This window comes from Ctenopharyngodon idella, chromosome 3 (genome assembly GCF_019924925.1).
Source record: "Ctenopharyngodon idella isolate HZGC_01 chromosome 3, HZGC01, whole genome shotgun sequence".
Classification (NCBI taxonomy): Eukaryota; Metazoa; Chordata; class Actinopteri; order Cypriniformes; family Xenocyprididae; genus Ctenopharyngodon; species Ctenopharyngodon idella.
The window spans coordinates 11,196,093-11,213,264 of record NC_067222.1 but is presented as its reverse complement, the minus strand read 5'-3'; the positions used below and the strand labels follow the sequence as shown (position 1 = coordinate 11,213,264).

Here is a 17,172-nt window from a genome sequence, read left to right as displayed (position 1 = left end):
TTTGGGGATCAAAACAAATTATTAATAAAGATCTTTATTGGGGCATCTCCCACACCAGGAGAACAGGTTTTGTTTTCTTTATTCTTGTCTGTTCTATTGATGTGGGAGTGAAACCATCTTACCAGCCGCACCAGAAATATTTACATTGAGGTCACTTAAAACAGATAAGATAACAGATCTGTGAGACTCGCATGGCCTGGGGGGAAGGAGAGGGTGTGAGGAGTCAGGAACTCAGCATGGGGGGAAGAGAGGAGGTCGAGCCAGGTGTTGTCCTGCGCTCTTTCTCGCAGATCCTTTCTTCAGATTAGAGAGTTTTATTGTTTTATTACAGGATAGGAATCTTGAATTCAGTCTTGGTAAAATCCATCCTTACAAACTTGTTCAACATTTCTTTCTTAATCAGAATTAAAGTCTTATTCAAACAAAGAGCAAGTTGTAGTGCTACAGCATCTCAGGGCATTTCCCCTTCCTGAATATGGTGAAGCTGCCATCACTGCCTATCCAAATTCGCAGGCCAGTTTTCTTCAAAAATTTTCTTAACAGAATCCAAAATTCAATTCAATTTAACCTTTTATTTAATTTAGAAGCATTTGTAAGGAAAAGTATGGAGTTCGTCCTACCTTAACCTTAAGTCCTTTTAGCCCATCCAGGAATGGTCCCTCTGTCGAACAGGGATCTGCAGTCTGGCAGAATGAAGTCAACAGGTTCCTCGTCCCCGTCCACCGACAGAGGGAGATTCCGAGGATTCTTGGCTGGCTCGCCAAATTGTGGTAGATTTTCCCCTACGCACCTGACTTAAGTTTACCTGGGGCATCTCCTAATCGACACCCAAGCGTCTCCTAATCGACACTCAATAATATACCTGATCTCCCGGGGCATCTCCTAATCGACACCCAATAATATTCCTGATCTTTCGGGGCGTCACCTAATCGACACCCAATAATATTTCGGTCAACATCTTGACCCTAGTGCTCCCTAACTTGCTGCGCAGCAATAACCAGATAGACTCCAGACTATGCCTCAAGCCAAGTTTACACTACAGGAATTTAAATGTCGGCAGATCGCTGTGCTGTTCAGACTTTGTGACTTGCTGTGGAGTCTTGAAGTCATTGTGGTGTTCACACTACGTGACACTACATAAATGATCTGCAACAGGAGGTTACACACTACATGAGCTGATGACAACTGTCACCCAATGACTTTATTTGAAAATGGATGTTGGTAGGAAATTAGATTAAATTTTGAATTAAAATTGAAATAACCCTTTCACACATAAGTTTAAAACATTCTGGCTGACCTCCCAGAGTTAAGGTGACCGTTATTTTAGAACGTTTCCCTTTATTGTTTCCATGACGACGCGTCATGCTTGTCACGTGACACACCGCGGCCAGCCGGCCACACTGTATGACCGGTGTATCGCTTTTCTCACCATGTCATCAACTATCTGATATTCCGATTCTCAAATATGTGCAAGTGAGTGTTTAGTCATTTAAAAACCTACATCATGATCTTGATCTTAATCTGTAACGTGAAATGTGTATCTGATATGAATAAACGTCGGCAAATTATATTTGAATGGATTGTTATTGCTGCTTCCATAGACACGAGCTCATTAACTTGAAAATCAGGCTTAAATCGAGCTTAAAATCCTGGAGTGTAAACCTGGCATTAGAATATGCTTTATTCACAGCCAGATGACCTTGTATCAATCAAAGAGAATCCCACCAGCAAGAAGAATACAACAGTTTATATATGATAGGAGCATGGCAAAGCATTCTACAATATGATTGGTTCCTCATATGTCAAACCCTCTTGTTACTAGGTAAAGCAAGATCTGCCCAAATCCTGTGTTTATTAGTTCGTTGGTTACTCAATATCATGGGGCTATTATATTTAGATGGTTGTCTAGCTGTCCCTAAGTGTCATTTCCCCTTTTCTTATTTTTGGACATGGTTCAGACACACACTGACTTAGGCCCAAGGTTTGAGGACATTTGTCCCCAAAGGAGTTTAGTAAATCTAAACGCAGCTCCTAATCCATCATTTTTATTGCCTACGTGAATGCCAACATTCAGCGCTTTATCGACACCTATTGGTCAATAGGTGTGAGAGAAAGTCTGCAAACTCTTTTAGGAAATCAACATAAGGCCCTGGAGGTCTATAAACGGTAGCCAAAGCAAGAGATAGTATGGATTTTTTCTTATATCTGAGAGTGTAATATTTAGCACAAGCACATGAATTAAACCTGTGTTCTGTTTTCTGAGTAACATTAAGAATATCTCTGTAGATTGTTGCAACACCACCGCCACAACCAATCAGACGGGACTTGTGCTTATAACAGTAGCTGGGTGGAGTAGACTCATTAAGACTGAAATAATAATTTGGTTTAAGCCAGGTTTCAGTAAGGCAAATTACATCAAGACTATTGATGACTATCAATAGATGACTATTTGTCATCACTTCATTTGCAATAACCACTTTAGGTGTCAGCGATCTAATGTTTAGGAGCCCTAGCTTTAGAAATTCAAACAGCTTGGCAGCAGTGTCAGTGTCACATGATAACGTCAACATGGCGGATGATGTCTGGATCGCATTCATACTCAACGAGATCAGGCTATATAGTACCTATTCTTTTAGCTTTTTCTTTTTCTTTCTTTTTTTTGCTGTTGATCAAATTACTTTGTTAAAAGGAGCTAAATTACAATATGTGTACTGCAAATTACATTTAAGCATCAAGTAAAAAGACATATTAGTAGTGAAATCCACTTGATTTCGAGTGGATATTGACAAGAGAAATGAAGCAGCACTTCTCCATTATGCACTGGCACGCTATCACTAAATATAAACTCTCGAAGGATTTCATCACACAGTCTGTCAGATCAGAGGAAGTTCACAAACACAGGAGGGGCTTAGTGTTTAAGGTAAGCACTGTAACTATATAATGAAAAGAAAGACTGTCAGAAACAGAAAATGGCTGATAAGTGTGATCTGTGTCTGCTGGGACTGATCGTTCTCTCTTCACTTCTCACAGGTAAACACATTGTACATGATCTCTAAGACTTCTGTGAAAGAGCTCAATGTATATACATATACAATAAAGTTTAATTTATTAATATATACTATAACTATCACTCAAATGTACCGTGTTTCAGGTACCAGTGGGGTGACTGATCCTCATGTGTTCATCAGTTCTGGTGAAAATGTCCGTCTGCCCTGTAATAATGCTCTTTCCAACTGCGAATCAACTACATGGATCTATAACAGATTCAGACATTCAGCAGCAGTTGAACTGATTGGTTTAGGGATAAAGAAGAAAGACACAGAGAGACATGAGAGACTGAGCCTGGGGTCTGACTGCTCTCTGAACATCAAGAACGTCACAGAAGATGATTATGGATTTTACACCTGCCGACAATTTGTGAATGACAAACAACAAGGAACTGATGCACGTGTTTTTCTGCCTGTTCTTCATGGTAAGTTTACAATTATTTGGTCAGTGTATTCATTTAAACTTGCATGGTTATTGAAAAGTCTGTGATTTGTGTCTTGTGTTCAGTTTCAGTCTCTCCATCATCATCTTCACAGACTGAGATCAGTCCAGGCTGCCCTGTGACTCTCTCCTGTCAGTTGTATTCTAGATTATCCTGTGATTATTTGGTCCGTACTGAAGGACTTCAGCTGTTGTGGGTGAATCAGGCTGGTGTTGATCTGAAGACAGACTCCAGATATAAGATATTATTCTCATCATATCACTGTAACATCAGTCTGACTACAACACTTCTGAATGAAGATGACAACAGAGAGTGGAGATGTCAGCTTACTCTCAGAAATCAACTCAAAACCTCAGTCAGATACACTGTCAAGTATTCAGGTCTCTGTTAGATGGGCCAATATAATGATAGATATTGCTAGAGTTATCTTGTGTAAAGATGATTCAATGACAGGGGTAATTCCAGTCCATCAATGCTTTAAAGTGGCTCTCAGATAGTGTTTTCTTCTAAAATCAGTCCCTAGATATAACTGATTGCTCTCTGATCAATGCAGGATGTGAATCAAAGAAATAGGCCTAATTATATAGGTTCACAAATAAATATTAATGCGTGTATTATATATTAATTTAAAAAGCAAAGTTTAATATTACTTGTCAATTAATATAATTATATGAATATATTATATGAATTAAAAGTAATTATAATTGGTGACACTTTACAACATAAGATACATAACATAACATTAGTTAACTACATTAGTTAACATGAACTAATAATGAACTGCACTTATACAACATCTATTAATCTTTGTTAATGTTAATTTCATCATTTACTAATACATTATTAAAATCTTGTTAACATTAGTTAATGCACTGTGAACTAACATTAACAAACACTGAAGAACCATATTTTCATTAACTAACATTAACGAAGATTAGTAAATACAGTAACAAATGTATTGCTCATGGTTAGTTCATGTTAGTTAATACATTAACTAATGTTTAACTAATGAACCTTATTGTAAAGTGTTACCTTATAATTCATATCATAAAAATATAATAAAGAATTAGCAGCAAAATTTGCAATTTTGTCTCTAATTTATTTATTAATTTTCACTGCTAGAGGCCGCTAGAAACCTATTCAAAACAAAGGCGTAGCTTGATGACGCCAAGTTTTAGAGCGGAATCTTGGGACATGTGGTCTCCACCTCAATGGACGGTGGAAAAGAATCGGGATAGGACTCGGGAAGGAATGGATGCGATTATTAACGTTACTGTTGTATGAAGCAGAGCAGGAGCGAGTGTTGTGGGAGCTGAACGAGGCCGCTGGAGCGATTGCGCAACACATGCTTCACGAGCAGCGGAACTTTTATTATGACACAGTCGCCAGCGCCGCTTCCGCTTTTCCGGTCACGAGTATGAGGTAACACAGCTCTGTTTATCATATTAGATACATTTGAGTGTGTTGAAAATGATGTTATAACGTTACTCTGTGCGTTCGCTCGGCGGCTGCTGTGAGACACTGTTACACACTGCAGTAAGATCTATTTTAGAATGTCATATTAAATATTGGATGGCTTATTGTGTTGATAAATGGCATGCAATTCATTTTAAAACGTATTGTATGATGGAGAAAATTATGTATTACTGTTAATAAAAATAAAGCTGCATCTGATTATACTATGTTAGCTACTTGACAAAATAGTGTTTTTCTCTGAAGCATGGTAAAGCATGGTACTCGCAAAAAATCAAGAAAATTATTTAAACAATAAGACTAAACATGTTGAGCTATATAAAAACATTCGTTTTCTTTCTCAAAACAGATGTTCCCTTGTCTATTAAAATGTGTAATATATTAAAGCGTCTTTGGTGTTTCCATGGTTTCTCGGAAACCGAGGGTAACGCGGGTATTGCGCAATTGACAGGCGACTCCTCACACATCCCGGAGCCTTGGTTAAAATTGCAATTTTTCACGAATTACAAATAGTTGGAAACATTTGGGATGTTGTAAGTACTCAAGTGAACAAAATATATAACACTGGCCTAGTGGTTTTTGGATATTTTACTGCAAAAATTTTACATATTGCACCTTTAATTTGGAGCGAGAGATACAGGGGGAGTGGCTTTATTGAATCAGATACATGTCACTTTACTCACAGCTGATTGGTCCAGTTTTGGTCTGCAATCACTAACCCAGAATAAAACCTGCTCCGGAGCAAGTTAGCCGTGTAGTGTAAATTACCATGGCGATGAACACCACTAAAAACCAATCCACCTTCTTGAGCCTGAAAAACCAGAGTTTGCTCAAACTAATCTCGAACTTACCTGGGTGGGTAGCAACGGAAACTGGCTTCGTGCAACAGGCCACTGGAGGCTGACTAGACATAGACAATGAACTTGAACAGGTGGACAATCAGAATTCAGGTGGATAGTCCCATCTGCATATTCCAGGCTGGTTTTTGATCAACAGGGAATCCAACATGGAAAAAAATCGAACCTTAAAGAGACAGGGGCAATGACCGTAAACTCTAGATGAGAGAACAAAATTGTGAGACGATGACAACAATGAACTGACAAGAAATGAATGCACACACTGAGGTATAAATAGGGGAGAACAAATGAACAACTGGTGAATAAGGGCTTGATTAGACTCATCAACTGATAATTTGCTATACAGTTGCAAGAAAAAGTATGTGAACCACTTGCAGAACCTGTGAAAATGTTAATAATTTTAACAAAATAAGGGAGATAATACAAAATGCATGTTATTTTTTATTTAGTACTGTCCTGAGTAAGATATTTTACATAAAAGATGTTTACATATAATCCACAAGACAAAAAAAAATAGCTGAATTTATTAAAATAACCCCATTCATAGTATGTGAACCATTGATTCTTAATACTGTGTGTCTACAACTGTTTTTTTGTTTTGTGATGGTTGTTCATGAGTCTCTTGTTTGTTCTGAGCAATTAAACTGAGCTCTGTTCTTCAGAAAAATCCTCCAGGTCCTGCAGATTCTTCAGTTTTCCAGCATTTTTGCATATTTGAACCCTTTTACAGCAGTGACTGAATGATTTTGAGATCCATCTTTTCACACTGAGGACACCTGAGGGACTCAAACACAACTTTTAAAAAAGGTTCAAACATTCACTGATGCTCCAGAAAAAAACATGATGCATTAATAGATGGGGGTGAAAACATTTGGAATTTGAAGATCAAGAAAATTAAATTGTATTTAATTTGTCTTCCGGGAAACATGCAAGTATTTTCTGTTGCTTCCGAAGGACAGTACTAAATGAAAAAAAAAAAAAAAAAGATATTCAAGCGAAATAAGAAAAATTTGGACCTCTTCATCCTGTTCAAAAGTTTTTACCCCCGACTCTTAATGCACCGTGTTTCCTTCTGAAGCATCAGTGAATGTTTGAACCTTTTTTAATAGTTGTGTTTGAGTCCCTCAATTGTCCTCCATGTGAAAAGATGGATCTCAAAATCATTCAGTCACTGCTGTAAAGGGTTTAAATATGCAAAAGATGGTGGAAAACTGAAGAATTTTTGGGACCTGGAGATTTTTTTTCTGAAGAACAGAGCTCAGTTTAACTGCTCAGAACAAACAAGAGACTCATGAACAACCATCACAAAACAAACAAACAGTCGTAGATCATCCAGGTAACCACACACAGTATTAAAAATCAATGATTCACATACTTTTGAACTGGGTAATTTTAATAAATTCAGCTAATTTTGGCTTATGGATTATATGTAAACATCTTTTATGTAAAATATCTTACTCAGGACAGTACTAAATAAAAAATAACATGCATTTTGTATGATCTCTCTTATTTTGTTAAAATTTTGCACATTTTCACAGATTCTGCAAGTGGTTCACATACTTTTTCTTGCAACTGTAGATGCTGAACAATCAGTCATGCCCACAAAACAACAGACACAATAAAATCACAACAGCAATGAAAATACAGACCAGGGGCTTGATGTATAACCATTACGTACGCACAAAATGGGCATAGAAATATGCATACAGAATCTAGACCATGTGCACAAACTCCTTTTCTAGAGAGAGAAAAGTAATTAAGTAAACATAATGATTTTAAACTCTGTTTTACATTTGATAAATTGGGCTGGGGCCGTCCGGGGCTGGGGCCGTCCGGGGCTGAGCCCCGGCACATAGGCTTACCAGGGCTCAACATACGCTTGTCTGGGACTGCGGGAAAAGTGGATTTTTTTGATGTGAAAGAGAATTTTACTTGCCTGACCAGATAAGTGGCTTGATTAAAATGTCAATGTAACAACCAAAATGCAAGAATGATTCATTTAGCTTAAGTGGCGATTGATAAAGGATAGTAATATATGTAATGTATATTGGCAGTGATAGCCTATTGTGCTGTTGAGGCACATGTAACCCCTTGAGGAGAATTCAAAACAAATGAACTCAGTTACCATGTTGCAAAAAAGTTCAATATGTGGGGTTTTTATAGCTTGCTATTTACGACATGATAAAGTTAAGCATCACACGATCGAAAGTGCTGAATTTCTGAATATCACCTTGACTGAAACTGACTCTAATTTCATACAACGGTTCAATAAACAAGTAGTTAATATTAATTGCTTACGTTTTAGGTGCAATATTGCCTGTTTTTTGTTCTATTGCAGCAGCGAAAATAGTTCCAAACAAAGCAGAACCAGCGCATCTCACAGCTATGCTCAGCCGTTTTGAATGATTCAGCGTTTTGAACGAATGGGTTGAGTGAAGATTCAATGGCCCAATCATAAACAACTGCTTCATTCTTGATTCAGCCTTTTGAACGAATCGTTTGAATAAATGACTCAGTGGCTCACTCATTAAGATGGTCACTTGCCGCCATCTACTGGCGGTTTAATTTCATGTTTAAAAGTATAAATTTCCCACCAACATTTCTTATTTGTATATTCAAAAATATTTTAAGAATCTCATAACATTATTGAATGCAGTTGTACTTTTTCAGTGTAAATTACTTAATTTGGTAACAGCCCTATAGTGTCTTACTATTTTAATTTATCAAATGTAAGAATTTGAAATAAAACACTGCTGATAAAACACTGAGAATGTTGCTTGTTTCAGAATAAATTATATTTACAACACACAAAAAAATCCTGTTTTTTTTTCAGACAAGCTACTTTTTTACTCTGACAAGTAAATGACCATTTTAGTTGTCCAAAGGACAAGCACAAAACAAGGCTTCATGTCGAGCACTGTATTTTGTATTTATATTCTCTCCTTTAATGGTAGCATCACTCTTAAATTTGATACTGACACAAAGGAAAAGGCACAGGCCTACAGAAAGATTTTATTGTCATCAGATGTAGCCTTGCACACTACCAGTATCTATAGAATGATTTTGATCTGTATTTTAGTGTTCATAGCAGAGGGCTCTCTCAACTTGTTATATTTTAGTTTGTCTTCGCATACACATGCACCCCTGAAACCACAGAGCCCCCCACATAACAAATCCCAATTTAACCCCTGGATATACATTTAGATTAAATATGACACTTTCATTAATGGTGATAAGCATTGAAATTACAAAAAGCCATTACGCAGAAGTTAAAAATGATATGTATTTAGATAGACGTGGTTACTTTTGAACACTTTTCCTGTGACACGCTGTTTTAATGACAGCGAGGAGTGCCAGGCGCACAATAATTCCTCAATAAACTAAACTGCAGATCTCATGTCATGACAAATTATTTTTATCGAGAACGATGATCAATGATGCACACTTAGGGTGAACAGAACCGACATAAAGGTATCATTAATGTTCTTAATTACAATAATTTAATATAACAACATAATTCAAGAAAAAATTGTCTGATTCAAAGAGATATATCAGATGCCAAGTCCTGATTGGACAAGAGGAGGAGCTGGGGATGGAGGAGGGTAATTAGCAACATAATAAGCTGCTGATAATACTGCATGGACCTATATATAGGGATGCTGAGATAAACGTTGTATTCCTTTAGGTAGATGTGGATCAGCTGAGAGATAACTGATGCGAGCTTGACTAATGTGACCTGCCAGAACTAATGCTATGCTTGATTTGTATACAAAAAAAAGTAAATCCTTTGCAGTTTCGAATTATGTATTACTCTTATCTGTATGACCAAAAATGACAGAGAATTTCCGTCGTTAATAGGACAAAATGCAAATGAATGTGCTGGTGCCTCCGCTGATCCCAGAGGAATAAATGAGGAAAAAAGACTTATATATAACTTAATGATCACTCAAATGTACTTTATGTTTCAGGTACGATTGGAGCAGAAGTGACTGATGTGTTCATCAGTTCTGGTGAAAATGTCAGTCTGTCCTGTAATAATGCTCTTTCTGACTGCAACTGAACTACATGAACCTATAATAGACATTCAGCAGCAGTTGAACTGATTGGTTTAGGGATAAAGAAGAAAGGCACAGAGAGACATGAGAGACTGAGTCTAGGTTCTGACTGCTCTCTGAACATCAAGAACGTCACAAAAGAAGATTATGGATTTTACACCTGCAGACAGTATGTGAATGGTCAAAAACAAGGAACTGATGCACGTGTTTTTCTGCATGTTCTTCATGATAATTTTATGATTATGTGGTCATTGTAAAAAGGGCAGCTTCTCCCTTTGAACTCACATAATGATTGAACCGTCTGTAATTTATGTCTTGTGTTCAGTTTCAGTCTCTCCATCATCATCATCTTCACAGACTGAGATCAGTCCAGGTCGCTTTGTGACTCTCTCCTGTCAGTTGTATTCTGGATTCTCCTGTGATGATTTGGTCCATTCTGAAGGACTTCAGCTGTTGTGGGTGAATCAGACTGGTGCTGATCTGAAGACAGACTCCAGATATCAGATATCAGCTCCAGATCACTGTATCATCAATCTGACTACAACACTCCTGAATGAAGATGACAACAGAGAGTGGAGATGTCAGCTTACTCTCAGAAATCAAGTCAAGACCTCAGTCACATACACTGTTGTGAAGGAAATTTTTTATTAATCATTATTCACTAACATTCCTTTTTCTGCAGGATTAACATTCGAATGCTTTTGAGAACAAAATGTTCTAGTACTTGGCCAAAGTGTTGTAATAACAGATGCAGATGACAAGAATAGACGGCTGTCTGGCTATGACCATGACTTAAACAAGCTGAGATAATAAAAAAATTCAAATTTTCTTCTGCTTAGAAACAGAAGAGAGATTTTGCTGAAATGTATATATGAAGAACCAATCATATTAGAGAAAAATGATGTAATTGAATTTGAATTATGTTACCTTTGCCCATGCATCTATTCTATATAAACTGTTGAACACTTTTTGCGGTGAGGATTCTCTGTGATTGTTGTGAGATCCTCCTGACTGTGATTAAAGCATATTCAAAGGCATTGTCTGGAGTCTGTCTGGTTACTGCTGTGCACCAGGTCAGTGAAACAGGTATATTTAAACACAAACTAATATCTAACATAAACACACACACACACACATTTATACAAGTTGCAGAAAGAAGAAAGGAAGTTAGAAAGAAAGAGTTTTAAGAGAGAATGAAATGATGAGCATGATTTCTAGCAAAATATGCCCTTCAAAAGACCTGACCTGAACGAACCATGAATCATTAATTTACTGCACCAGTTCAGCTATAGAATCTGGAGGTACTTGCTTGTCGTTCATGTCTTTGAATGCGGATTCCCTTGTTGGCATCCTTGGCTTGGAGAAAAGGGTTTTCCGGGTTTGCTGGTTTGTCATGGAAAGGCCAATCACGTTTGGGCGTGCTGGCAAACAAATGGAGTCTCTTGTCATGGCTGGAGTTTAAAGTTGAGGTGGCAAAAGTCATCGGTTAAACTTTGCGGCAAAACTTAACTTAGAACACGAGACTCTCAACGGAAAAATAAAGTTAAAGTAAAAGAAAAGAAAGGTGAGTGAGAATTTGGATGGCTTGAATGAAACTGCTTGTCTGCCCTTCATCATCTGTTCTTTGTCTTAAGCCATATTATACTGAATTTGTCATTCTGATCTGACTATTTAAACTTTAGGTGTTTGCCCAACCTCTTTGAGGAGTTCTGACCAATCAGGTATCGTCTCCTCCAAAGGTGGCTTTCCTCCTCCCTCTTAAAATTAAATTAAATGTTATCCCTTGATCTCATAAATTCCCGCTTTCAGCAGAGAATCCAGAGAGTGCAGTTTAGACCTGATTTCCCTAAAAATAATATGATACGTTTCACACAGATTTCATTCAAGCCACAATATGAATTGAAAACAGAGATTTAAATTCATTCCAAATAAGGCATACTTTCATTCAACCATTCAAAAGTTATAACAATTACATGAATTGTGAGTGATCTAAGCATAACTGTTCACATGTAGAATGTGTAGACATGATATCAAATTATGCAGTTGAATGATGTTTGGTAAGTCAGTTTAGAATTGTCTTGGAACAATTTGATGCGGTTTATTTGTAAAAACACTGTGAGTTTACTGTAAAGTTTCAATTTAGTCACTTAGAAGAAATAGACATGCATTGTCTCTCTGTCTCTCTTGATCTGGAGATCAAAAGACTCTTTATCTTTTTGTGGCTCAAGTTGTGTTGTCTTTTCACCCATTTGGTCACCCAAATTGCTTAAGTTTGCCCCCGTTTCTTAGCCAGGAAGCATGCGTGGCCATGGTTTTATGCACCTGGTAAATAAGCATGCACCAATGCGTAAAATAACAGTGAAGGCACAAAATAATCCTTGGTCCACATCGGAGCTAACTAGGCTTCTGCAGGACAGGAATGCAGCTTGGGCCAAAGCTAGAAGCACCAAAGTTGAATCGGACTGGCTTCATTTTAGAAAGTTGAGAAATCTTTGTAAAAAAAAGCCAAGTCAGATTTCTATCTATTTGAAACATTACAAAATGTAAATAATCCAGTTAAATTTTGGAAAACAATCAAGTGATTGTCTCAAGCTGATAATATGGAGAATAATAAAATTATTACTAAAAATGATCACCTGACTACAGAGAAGTCAGTTATTTTATATCGTCAGGTTCTTTATTTGAATCTCAGTCTCTAAACTGTTCTATGACTAACTCTCTTACCGAACCCTCAATTGATGTTTCATGTAAATGAACTACACAAAAATTTGAACTTACCCAGTTCTCTTTTTCTCAGGTCCATAAAGTCCTGAGTTAGTTGGACCAAAATAAGTCTGCAGGGCCCGATAAGCTAGAACCATTTTATTTAAAGCTAGCAGCTGATTTTTTTAAACACTGCAATGAATCCTTTTTCATTGCAGTTAAACAATTATAGGCCAATATCTAAACTATGTGTTTTATCTAAGCTTTTGGAGAAAGTAGTCAGTGAGCAATTAAAAACTTTTTTGGAAAATAACCGAAATAACCCGATATAACCCGATATGTACTCTTCATCTTTCTTTTAGCTGCGCTTACAGTTTTGGTACAATTCTCTCACTCAGAGAATTTTTCAAGCATGAGGAAAGCGGGTCCTTGAAACCAATCAAATGAGTTTCTGTAGAATATTTCTATTGATCAAAATATATTAGGGCTTTCAAACGATTAATCACATACAAAATAAAATTCTGAGTTTGCATAATATATGTGTGAGTACTGTGTGTAATTAATATGTATATATAAATACCTACTGAAGAGAGTATGCAGTTTTGGACACTGCCACACTCAAAACACTGTCCCTTAGCATTCACATAATCCCGTTACGTTACACCTGCAGACATAACCAATCCTCATTCTATTACACAGGATGACTGTAAAAGATGAAAGCAGGAAGATCCAGACCAACAGGTGCAATGTTTACTAACTATTGAACGGTAAGATCCTGAGAGGGTAACAACTGCAGAAGAATGGAAAGAGTGTGTGAGTGAAGGTGGTTGTGAATGTGTGTAGATGTGTGTTAGTTACAGGATCAGAGAATGACAGCATTCCTCCGTCATAGTCCAGACACACTCTCACACTCTTCAGCCTCTGTTTAACACGAAAGCCACACCATTCAAACTGTGATTTGAGCTGATCATACCACACACACCAGACATCAGTGTTAAAGAAAATGTTTCCCTTTCTCTGGTTTGATGCTGTATTTACTCCAAGACTCCAGACTAAACTCACTTTAACATCCACATCCCAGCAGTGTGTTCCTGAGTTGAAACCCTCTGAACCCAGAACACAGTCATAACAGTCAAATCTCTCTGGATTATCAGGAGGCAGTTGTTCGTTTCTTCTCCGTCTCACACTGGTCAGATCATCAGACAGGATGAGATGTGGATTTGCAGTGTTTGGATCCAGAATTACAGGAGCTGATGAGACACAATCGACAGACACTTTTATTCTGATGTTCATATAATGATGAACTGTACAGAAGATTATGAATTATGACACTCGATCAAACACATCAGACACACTGTCAGTCTTGTTATTATTTTTGGACTCATTTTTATCATCAGTGTTTTACGACGGATATCAGCAACTGCAAACATTAAATATGTTATTCAGACATTTGTGTCCCATCAAGACAACCATCTCTCAGTTATGTATGTATCCTGGTTCCCTGAGAAGGGAACGAGACTCTGTATCGTGGTGTTGATGCTATGGGAATGCTTCTGAGTGTGCCGGTGTCTGAAGCATGTGTGAAATTTTCGCACAGTAATGCCAAGTTTACACTACAGGATTTTAAGCCCAATTTAACCCTGATTTGCAGGTTAATGAGCTTGCCGACAGGTCGGGCTGTGATCGGAGGAAAATCAGTGAGTGATCGGTGCTCGCGAATCTTTATGTGTGAACTACTCAACGACGCATCAAAGAGGCTCGCTGACATGTCACCGACACCTCGCAGACACCAGACAAATATCTAGCATGCTAAATATCTGGAGCTGTTGGCCGACTCGATATCCTGTGGTGTCATGTGTCGCGACGCAACAGCCAATGAAATATGCACTGCCAGTGGAATAGGTCTAGTCACGTTTTTCACACCAAGATCTGAAGAGTCGCCACTTTAGGTTCTCCAGATGCTTCAGTGTGTCAATCTGAAGAACCCAGTATTTTTTTTTCTTTTCATTTTTACACTGTTCTGGACTTGAGTAGATGAAGAAAGGAGAATTATTATCAGAACATAATTGAAAATATTATCTACCAGACCTAGTGTGATCTTCAACCCTCAAATAATCTAGTACACATGTATTGTGTCATGAAAAACCATTAACTATCCACCCAACTGTATGTGTAAAAGTAGAGATCTTCTGCTGTCAGACTCACTGTTTTGGACGATGTCCTCCATCTTCTTCCAGACTCTGAACGGCAGGTTGCCCAAGTAATGTGACACATGAATCAAAGCTCCAGAAGCCATCTGTGGATCCGGCTGTGAGCTCTGGACTCTGGAAGAACATTCAGGAGTCAGAACTGCAGTGGCTTTGGATCAGAACCAGAGAGACCAGAGACAGGAGCAGATCACTCACCTTTCCATTGAGACTGGAAACTCCTGCAGAACAAACACACCATTTGTCATCAAGAACTTAATCAATGAACCAACGATCAACCAATGACCTGAAATCAGACCTTCAGAAAGCAGACATCATTGTCTTTCATCATCTCCTCCTTGTCTTTGATTGTGTGTGAAAGAGCTGAGATGTGACTGTTCATCTCCTCCAGCTTCTCCTTCATCATCTGCTTCTTCTGCTCCTCTTCCTCCCTCAGTGCAGTGATTGTAGCTTCTTCTTCATCTCTGAGAAACTGATGAAGCTTCTCAAACTGCCGTTTAATCAGATGCTCTGTGTGCTCAGCCTGAGACTGAAATCAAATCACATTCACTTCAATCATCTCAAAGACGCAACTGATTCTGGAGAAGCATGAAGAGTGAGTGGGGAAATGTGGGTTATGGTGCAGAGTTGCCATATGGCAACAATTAATTTCTACACATTTCCTTGTTATTCAGAAAAAATACAATATATTGCACTATGGTAATTAAAAGGGTAGGCTATAAGGTTTCCAATAATGTACTGTTTTTAATTCACATGACATTTAAATTTCCCACAAAAACTCTCTTTCCCACTATCACCCTCACATGGAAGTCACCTGTAAGTGCTCCAGAAATTGCTGTATTTACCTCATTCCTTCATCTCTTCTCAAGGGATTTTTTTTTTTTTTTTTTTTTTTTTTTTTTTTGCAGCATCTAAATCAGGAAGTTTTACTGTAAATTGAGAAAATATTAATGTTGCCATATGGCAATGCTGTACCACAGTGGAATTGCAGTAATGTATTTACCTATTGGGATTTTTAATAGATAGTAGCATCAACAATATGATTGCTGATTTATTTTTATTTTTTTTTATTTATTTTTTTTAGTATAGCTGTATTTTGTATAAATAACATAATTATTTCTTCTTTTCAGAAAATTAATATAGCAATATTTTAAGGAAAGGGCAATAGGAAGAGTACAGAGTTAGCTCTTCCATGTGATGTGTGTGAGGATGTGTTAACCAAATGATAGTGAATGATTGGGATTAAATTATAGGGATCTACTTATTTTTGGTTTGCATTGAGTTCCAAGTATATAAATCTATCAATTTCTAAAAGAAATGTGCATTTAAATAGAAAAGAAAATCATAATTTTATAGAAAAACTACTTGTTTGAAAATGTTCCATTGGGTTACCATATGGCAAGTACTCCCCCAAAATCTTTTTTTTTCTTTTTTTTCCAAAAATCTTTTTTGATTTGCATAATTAAAGCTATTTCATGTAATAAAAACTTTCATGTAATTTGAAAAAAATATTTCACGGTTAAAACATTATGCATACCATACAGGGTTAACTACAACTTTAACTTTCTGAAGTACTAATATTGTAGTAGCAGATGTTCTGTGTCTGTAGGGTGACAATCTTCATAAATCTCATCAGCTTCTTAATAAAAAACATTTTAAAAGACTTATGAATAAGATGCATTCATATGTGATATCATTTGAAAGCATAACAACTGAACTTTTAAGGAACGTGAGTCAATAAAACATATTTGTTCATTTTATGAAAGTTACAACTAAAATGTGGCAACTATGTCTGAAAGAAAATGCATATTTTTATATTAAACAGAATTATAGGCTGCTGGTGCTTGAGATTGGTCATTCAGTGTTTCTGTGAATGAGGGTGGAGAAAATAAATACTCACACCAAACTCACTACTAAAGTTTACCTATTTACCAACATTAACTTACAATAGTCAAAGATGACTTCTCTTTTCACTCACATCTTTCTTCAGGTAGAAGCATATTGTAAACAGCAGTTCGGCTCATGAATATTAACCACTTTGTCTCGCTGAAAGCGTGGAGAGTGGAAGGTGAGCATTACCAGTGGGATTGCTGCTTGCACGTTAGTTCTGCCCACTGCTGAAGCAGCCAGCAATCAGAGGCTTTGTTTTACACTAACGGTAACATAAACTTCTTAATATGTTACATTTGATAAACATCCTTTATAAAAGTGAGGAGAACATGTCACTCTAGTTATAATGGTTGCTGTGCCGCTGAGAAGGACATTCTGTTTCAAGAGAATAAAAAATTTGAAGACATTTGTAAGAGTCCTCAATATTTTTCATCCATCAGTCCTCACCTTGATGTGTTGAACTGTTTCCTCAAACTCTCCTTTAATGTTTTCTTTGT

At 37.1% G+C, this 17,172-nt stretch overlaps 2 protein-coding genes and 1 pseudogene across 2 annotated transcripts; 2 read left to right on the top strand and 1 right to left on the bottom strand.

The window, feature by feature from the left end:
* The first annotated feature begins 2,949 nt into the window (after positions 1 to 2,949).
* On the top strand, positions 2,950 to 5,413 carry LOC127510062 (uncharacterized). The gene is made up of 3 exons (XM_051889576.1): positions 2,950 to 3,030; positions 3,152 to 3,472; positions 3,556 to 5,413. Exons 1-3 carry the CDS (start codon positions 2,970 to 2,972, stop codon positions 3,879 to 3,881), a joined length of 708 nt encoding a protein of 235 aa, XP_051745536.1. The 5' UTR covers positions 2,950 to 2,969; the 3' UTR covers positions 3,882 to 5,413.
* A 3,999-nt stretch (positions 5,414 to 9,412) lies between these two features.
* Positions 9,413 to 12,538, top strand: LOC127510216 (uncharacterized; annotated as a pseudogene).
* Positions 12,539 to 12,929: 391 nt separating this feature from the next.
* Positions 12,930 to 16,267, bottom strand: LOC127510029 (nuclear factor 7, ovary-like). The gene is made up of 4 exons (XM_051889516.1): positions 15,084 to 16,267; positions 14,984 to 15,006; positions 14,784 to 14,902; positions 12,930 to 13,828 (listed from the first exon to the last, which is right to left on the bottom strand). The coding sequence occupies exons 1-4, from the start codon at positions 15,189 to 15,191 to the stop codon at positions 13,332 to 13,334; spliced, it is 747 nt and encodes a 248-aa protein (XP_051745476.1). The 5' UTR covers positions 15,192 to 16,267; the 3' UTR covers positions 12,930 to 13,331.
* Between the last annotated feature and the right edge of the window lie 905 nt (positions 16,268 to 17,172).